Source organism: Bufo bufo, chromosome 2 (genome assembly GCF_905171765.1).
Source record: "Bufo bufo chromosome 2, aBufBuf1.1, whole genome shotgun sequence".
NCBI classification, from domain to species: domain Eukaryota; kingdom Metazoa; phylum Chordata; class Amphibia; order Anura; family Bufonidae; genus Bufo; species Bufo bufo.
Window position 1 is genome coordinate 203,903,939 of NC_053390.1, and position 8,202 is coordinate 203,912,140.

At 40.2% G+C, this 8,202-nt stretch overlaps 1 protein-coding gene across 2 annotated transcripts in view; it reads left to right on the forward strand.

Annotated features, from left to right (window-relative positions):
• The window catches only part of CMKLR1 (chemerin chemokine-like receptor 1), a 221,514-nt gene extending 216,554 nt beyond the window's left edge, over positions 1–4,960 (forward strand). For both annotated transcript variants that reach the window (XM_040416043.1, XM_040416041.1), the window contains one exon: positions 3,608–4,960. In XM_040416043.1, coding sequence (XP_040271977.1) covers positions 3,608–4,669 — 1,062 coding nt within the window. In that variant the 3' untranslated portion in view covers positions 4,670–4,960. The remainder of the gene's footprint in view (positions 1–3,607) is intronic.
• Positions 4,961–8,202: the final 3,242 nt, after the last annotated feature.

Genomic DNA, 8,202 nt, shown 5'->3' on the forward strand with positions numbered 1-8,202 from the left:
CTCATACGATGGAAGGGTTATACTCCTGCGGATGATTCTTGGGAAGACTCGCGGGACGTACATGCTCCTAGATTGACCCGTTTGTTCCATCGTAGGTATCCTGATCGGCCTACTCCCAGGGGGAACTCCGGAGGCGTTCCTTTGAGGGGGGATACTGTAATGCCGCCGACGCGACGGCCTTTTGTTCGTCTGCCGCGGTCCTTGCGTTCCACCGTGGAACGCGGAAGACGCGCGAACTTCGGGTTGTGACGCGGCGGCTGCGTTCCACGGTGGAACGCGGAAGTCATTCGGACCAATCAGAGGTCCCTATTGCACTTCCTGGTTCCATTTAAGGGGGCTGGTGAGGCGGCATGGCGTGCTGTAATTGTTGTCGGTACGCCTGCTGCCTCACCACCTGTGTATGGGATCTCCAGAAACCGAACCTTTCACCTCTCCCCTGCTGTCATCTGGGAGACGGATCCGCACCGCAACCGGACCCGCTCCAGTTACCCCGCTGCCATCCGGAGGACAGATCTGCTCAGTAACCGGACCCTTCTCATTTCCTCACTACCATCTGGAAGACGGATCCACTCTGGCCTGATACTGCAGTCTCCTTGGGAGCTTCCTCCATCGCATAGCGCTGCCAATCGCAAGTACCCTTTATGTGAGAGAGCTTCTCTCCTTTACTTACATGCAGGCTGAGATAACTGTGTAGGACTCTTACTGAGTGGCCCCTGTTAACCTGCGGCAGCTACCGCATTCTAATATTCTAACACCTAACCGCAGTCTATGAAGCAATAGTACTGTGCCGACCTGAATTGTTTTCTCCTGATCACGTGATGGTAGAATCTCAAACTCACCGTTGAGGTTGTGAGTGACGCCTGAGATTCATATCTGATTGATCCTAATAACCCGCAGTTGAGATCCACTGTTGAAAAAATTGCAGACGTGACAATAGGATTTGACAATGATGATCTCAGACCTATGAGGTGATGTTTTCTGAGTAAAATACTGCTGTTTAAAAATGCCTAAACAGGTGCCTAAACTATATATTTATGACCTATCCTCAGGATAGACAACCAATATCTGATTGGTGGGGGTCTAACACCTGGAATCCCCGCTGTTTAACTATTTGAAGAGGCCATGGCACTCCGATGAGCACTACGGCCTCTTCCAAGCATACCAAGTACAGTGTCATACATTACACTCACCTAAAGAATCATTAGGAACACCTGTACTATTTCTCATTAACGCAATTATCTAGTCAACCAATCACATGGCAGTTGCTTCAATGCATTTAGGGGGGTGGTCCTGGTCAAGACAATCTCCTGAACTCCAAACTGAATGTCAGAATGGGAAAGAAAGGTGATTTAAGCAATTTTGAGCGTGGCATGGTTGTTGGTGCTAGACGGGCCGGTCTGAGTATTTCACAATCTGCTCAGTTACTGGGATTTTCACGCACAACCATTTCTAGGGTTTACAAAGAATGGTGTGAAAAGGGAAAAACATCCAGTATGCGGCAGTCCTGTGGGCAAAAATGCCTTGTGGATGCTAGAGGTCAGAGGAGAATGGGCCGACTGATTCAAGCTGATAGAAGAGCAACGTTGACTGAAATAACCACTCGTTACAACCGAGGTATGCAGCAAAGCATTTGTGAGGCCACAACACGCACAACCTTGAGGCGGATGGGCTACAACAGCAGAAGACCCCACCGGGTACCACTCATCTCCACTACAAATAGGAAAAAGAGGCTACAATTTGCATGAGCTCACCAAAATTGGACTGTTGAAGACTGGAAAAATGTTGCCTGGTCTGATGAGTCTCGATTTCTGTTGAGACATTCAAATGGTAGAGTCCGAATTTGGCGTAAACAGAATGAGAACATGCATCCATCCTCTGATGGCTACTTCCAGCAGGATAATGCACCATGTCACAAAGCTCGAATCATTTCAAATTGGTTTCTTGAACATGACAATGAGTTCACTGTACTAAAATGGCCCCCACAGTCACCAGATCTCAACCCAATAGAGCATCTTTGGGATGTGGTGGAACGGGAGCTTCGTGCCCTGGATGTGCATCCCTCAAATCTCCATCAACTGCAAGATCCTATCCTATCAATATGGGCCAACATTTCTAAAGAATGCTATCAGCACCTTGTTGAATCAATGCCACGTAGAATTAAGGCAGTTCTGAAGGCAAAAGGGGGTCCAACACCGCATTAGTATGGTGTTCCTAATAATTCTTTAGGTGAGTGTATATAGTGGCTTTCTTGGTACTGCTGTCCAGGTCCATTCACTTGAATGGGACTGAGCAGAATATACGCCATATGACCAATGAACTTGATGTCACTGGCCTGGGAAGAGGCCACAGCACTCACAGGAGTGGCAGGGGTGCCAGGAGTTTGTCCCAACCAATCATATATTGATGACCTATACTGAGGATAGGTTATCAATATATTAAACACCTACTATGGCCACTGAGTTTCTGCTGTTTTACACATCAAACACCTGGAGACAATCGTGACCACATCACCTGAGGTGTCTTTCCCTGGGAATTCTGCACTCCCTTGGCCCAAACAGCTCTCCCATGCGGAGATTGGGGGAGCTGTTAATTCTCTGGGGTAGCCACGAGCCTTTTAAAGGCTCCATATGAACATAGCAAATCTCCCATAAACTGCAGTGGTAATTAATGCTAATTCAATGCAGTCTATGGGAGAAGTGATCTGATGATCACATGTTTAAGTCCCGTAGAAGGACTTTAAAAAGTTTAAAAAATATAAAAATACAGTATATAAATATTCAAATCACCCCTTTCCCCATTTTAAAAATAAAATAAACAGTATTTTAAAATGCCTGTACTTTTAAAATATAAATGCAGTTATCCAGTATGGTGAATGCTGTTACAGAAATAAAATGGGCAGTTCAGAAAAAAAAGCTATAGGAGAGGTCAGAACATGGTGATACAAAAAAAAAATTAAAGAAAAACTATATGAATGTGGTATTACTATAATCTTACTGACAGAATGGAGTGAACATCTCAATTTTACCACTTACAGAACACTGTAAAAATGAAACCCATAAAACCATGGCAGAATGGCATTTTTTTCAATTCCAACCTATTTGGATTTTTTTCCAGCTTCTCACTACATTGTATGCAATACTAAATGCCATTAGAAAGTATAACTTATCCCACAAAAAACAAGCCCTTATACCGCTATGTGAACGAAAAATGCAAATGTTTTGGCCTTTGGAAGAATGAAAACGAAAAATTGGAAAATCGTGTGGTAATGAAGTGGTTGAAATACATGCACAATAAAATGCTTCAAAATGAAGCACTGCAATCGTAAAGTAGCATAAATGACATGTTAAATAATTTAGTAAATTAAATACAATTATTCATTAGCGAACTTCAGGATCCCCCCCTACCGGTATCTGAAACTTTTAGATTGCATCTAACATTCCCATAGCAAAAACCAGCTGTTTCTCTGAAATAAGCAGACATCAATGGAATCAGCAGCTCCATACAAGGGAAGGAAATGCTCATTGGATATAATTTTGTTTGTCTCTCAAGTTAGCATACCCATATATAGTATACATGCAATATTGCTTATCTAATTTTCTCTTTTCAGACCATGAATTCTAGTTACAACAATAATAACAACAATTACAACGATGACTATTATTACGAAAACGGATCCTTATATGTCACTGATACAGAAAGGGAAAATGAAGTAAGCATTTCGCTACAAATTCTACCTTCTGTACTATACTCGGCAGTATGCATACTCGGGGTCATTGGGAACGGCCTCGTAATTGGAATTGTTGCATTCAAGATGAAGAAATCCGTCAACACCATCTGGTTGTTGAATCTTGCATTGGCAGATTTCATGTTCTCATTTTCCTTACCTCTGACTATTGTCTATACAGCAATGGACCATCACTGGATTTTTGGAAAAGCAATGTGCAAAATGAACTCATTTATTCTGTTCTTGAACATGTTCACCAGCATCCTTATTTTAACCACCATTAGTCTGGATCGTTGTATAACCGTTATCTTTCCTGTTTGGTCTCAAAATCATCGTTCTATAAAACCCGCCAGTCTTCTGGCTCTGGGAGCATGGATGATTGGATTTCTCCTTAGCACCCCTTCTTTTATTTTCCGGGACACTGAACCTAGGGACAACAGTATAATATGTTTTAATAATTATACAATGTTCGGTATCAGAAATGGGCCAAAAATTCATGCCATGATGACCATGATACGATTTGTATTTGGATATTTAATCCCTCTCATAATTATTACTATTAGTTATGCTATAATTGTCTTCAAGCTCAAGAAAAACCATATGGCAAAATCAGGAAAACCGTTTAAGATCATATTTACCATCATTGTGGCTTTCTTTATCTGCTGGTCTCCATATCATATTCTACATATCTTGGAGATGTATCAAAATATTTTACCAAGCATCTTGTTTAAGGTTGGCCTACCAATTGCCACTGCTCTTGCTAGTGCCAATAGCTGTATAAATCCCATACTGTATGTCATTATGGGCCAAGATTTTAGGAAGTTCAAGCTGAAAATACTATCAAGACTTGATAATGCATTGAGTGATGATACTATACACACACGGCACAGCTTTAAAAGTATCACACATCGTTCTTCCATGACTGACAAAGAGTCCATGATATAGCATGCTTGCATTCCACCAAGATGCTGTATTTTTCGGTATACTGAATCTTGTAAATCCTATTGGTCAAATAGGTTTTAATATTTGTATTTTAAGTTTTTACTGTTGGCTGGCTATGTTGGCTGGTTTTCAACAAATAAAAGTGGGCGGATTAAAAAAAATGTATATTTAAAAAAAAATAATGATTCAAATGAAATGTTTTGATTTTACAAAATGAAATACAGACTTATAGGAATTATCCCAGAGCATTTCAATAAAGTATTATTGTAATATACATGCAATAAAAATATTATAACTTTTTATGTACATTACATTTTCCTCTATGGTAGGACCCTTCCTGTTTATTCACCTGATCTGCCTTCTCCTCCATTTAAAGGTGGGCTAACATGCTCACTAGCTTCCTTGCCCTCTTCCTCTTTTTCATGCTGGTGTAGAGGTCACATAGTGAAGCAAGTGAATCAGCCTTTATACTTTTTAAATGTATATCCCTACTTCTAAATTCATAGAAGTGTATAGCTATATCTTTCTCTTGACAGTGAGAAGGAATTTGGGGTAGGACATTACATGCAATACTTTTCACTGAAGCTATATATGAGGGACTATTCTGTATGCAGGGAAGGAAGGGATTTATAAGAGCTAATTGCAATGTATCCAGCGAGATGCAGGTAATGATGAGCTGCTGTCCACCCACAGAAAAGGAAGAAAGTACTCCAGATATGTGAGTAAAAAAGAGTTTTAAATACATGAGATAATCCCCTTAAAGGGGTTGACTGGTTTTCACCTATCCTTAGGGTAGTTTAGGGATCAGCAACCTTCGGTACTCCAGCTGTTGTGAAATTACAATTCCCAGCAAGCTCCATTCATTTCTATGAGCGTTCTCAGAAGAGCAAGTAGGAAGTATGCATGCTGGGAGTTCCCCTGCTGTAGGTCATTAATATCAGGTCATCGGGGGTATGACTTCCAGCACCCCCACGATCAGCTGTTTGAGGGGAACGCTGAGCTCTTATGAGTGTTGAGTTCTCATCATTATTTACCTGCTCACTGTTGACATTGCAGCGGTGGAACCATCTAATTACAGCTGCTCAGCCCCATTCAAGTGAATGGAATGGGACAAATTTAGTGTTTAGTTAGGAGCTGTTTCATTAAGACAACCCCTTTCCATATGTTTTTAGGTTGGATTCACACATAGGTTTTTCGTAGCTTTTTTCAGCACTCTTGTATTTTTATGTGGCTTTTTTTCGCATGCTTTTTTTTGTTTGTTGTTGTTGATGAAGCCAGCAGTAGCAGATGTTATCTAAAAGTGTATGGGAAACATCAAATGCAGGCTATACAGCATTCTTTTTGCTACTGCGTTTTGTTTTTCCAAATTTTTTTTTTTTGCTGAAGCCAGCAGTAGCAGATGTTATCTAAAATTGTATAGGAAACATCAAATGCAGGCTATACAGCATTCTTTTTGCTACTGCGTTTTGTTTTTTCAATTTGGTGGTGTTTTTTTGTGTTTTTTTTTTTTTAAAGCAGCATGTTGAAGCAATGCCATTTACACACTGGGTTTAAAAAAATGCTACTAAGAAAAGTTCCATAAAACTGCACTAGGAATGGAAAAAAACACAAGCAGTTTCTATGGCTTTTTTTTGTATTAAAAAATGCCAGTACACATTTGTACGTGAGGGAAGTTTAAGGTCCCTTTCACACGAGCGAGTTTTCCGCGTGGGTGCAACGCGTGAACGGAAAGCAAAGCAGCCACACTGAATCCTGACCTGTTCATTTCAATGGGTCTGTGCACATGAGCATTTTTTTTCACGCATCATTTCTGCATTGAGTGAGAATTACAGCATGTTCTATATTCTGCGTTTTTCACACAGCTCTGGCCCCATAGACGTGAATGGAGCTACAGTGAAAAACGCATTGCATCCGGATGCAATCCAGATGCAATGTGTTTTTCACTGATTGTTGCTAGGAGATGATGTTTGTAAATATTCCGTTTTTTTTCACGCATGTGAAAAACACATCAAAACTGATAGCATCTGCGTGGAAAAAACTGAAACACTGAACGCAGTTGCAGAAAAAACTGACTAAACTTGCTTGCAAAATGGTGCGATTTTCATTGAACGCATCCTGAAGAATTTTGACACAATACGTATCGTTTGTGTGAAAGAGGCCTAACGGTGGTTCCTCACAACACTTTAGCACTTTTTGGAAAAATGGTGCTGCAGTTTTTAATGCATTTTTGGTCCCAAAACCAAAAGCCAAAAAAAGCATGTACAGTTGTGTTCAAAATAATAGCAGTGTGTTTAAACAAATGAACAAAGCTCAAAATCCTTCTAATAATCACTACACATTCTATTCCAAATCAAAACATGAAGAAAAATATATAAAATTTGTGTTGTTCCTCTAAATTTTTTTTTAAGAAAAGTGAATATTAGACTGTTTAAAAAAATAGCAGTGTTTGTATTCTTTACAAACTCAAACATTTACTATATAAACTGAAAAATTGAAAGATTTTGCTTTCCTTTGAATCACTTAACTAATATTTAGTTGTATAACCACTGTTTCTGAGAACTGCTGTACATCTGTGTTGCATGGAGTCAACCAACGTCTGGCACCTGTGAACAGGTATTCCAGCCCAGGATGATTGGACTACATTCCACAGTTCTTCGCTATTTCTTGGTTTCGCCTCAGAAACTGCATTTTTTATGTCACCCACAAGTTTTCTATTGGATTAAGATCCAGGGATTGGGCTGACCACTCCATAACGTCAATCTTGTTGGTCTGGAACCAAGATGTTGCACGTTTACTGGTGTGTTTGGGGTCGTTGTCTTGTTGGAACACCCATTTCAAGGGCATTTCCTCTACAGCATAAGGCAGCATGACCTCTTCAAGTATTCTGATGTATTCAAACTGATCCATGATCCCTGGTTTGCGATAAATAGGTCCAACACTGTAGTATGAGAAACATCCCCATATCATGATGCTTGCTCTGTAGCTGTCCAGCTAAGACCTGTCCCAGGTTGCTAGTATAGCTTATATGTGTATACAGCTGGACCTGCCAATAGTCTTAATAGAGTTCCTATGTTTATGTGTTAAAGATAAAAGCAGAGTTATTTACTGTGACATCATGTTTTGGATGTCATATAACTATTATGTATTGTGTTCACAGAAGCAGAAAAGATAATATGCCTTTAAGATTCATTATATTAATGTAAGGTAAGCTCAGTGACACAGCAGAAACAACATAAAGCATACTGTTAATCTTTTGTTGCTGGGCAGAAGTCTAGACCAATCACAGCCAGCTTCTCACACAGCAAGAGTTTTCACCAATCACAGCCAGCCTCACACACAGCCTGTGTGGGCAATTCCCATAGCTTAACAGACACACAGTTCCAGTCAGAGTCTAGTTTTATGGGAACAAGAGGCCAAATAGGTATTTAGAACAGTTATATAATGTTCATATTGTTATATACTGAACCAGTTATACGTATGTTTACTTACAGTTCCACCAAATTGCAAGCTACAAATTGCAAGCTACAATTGCAAAC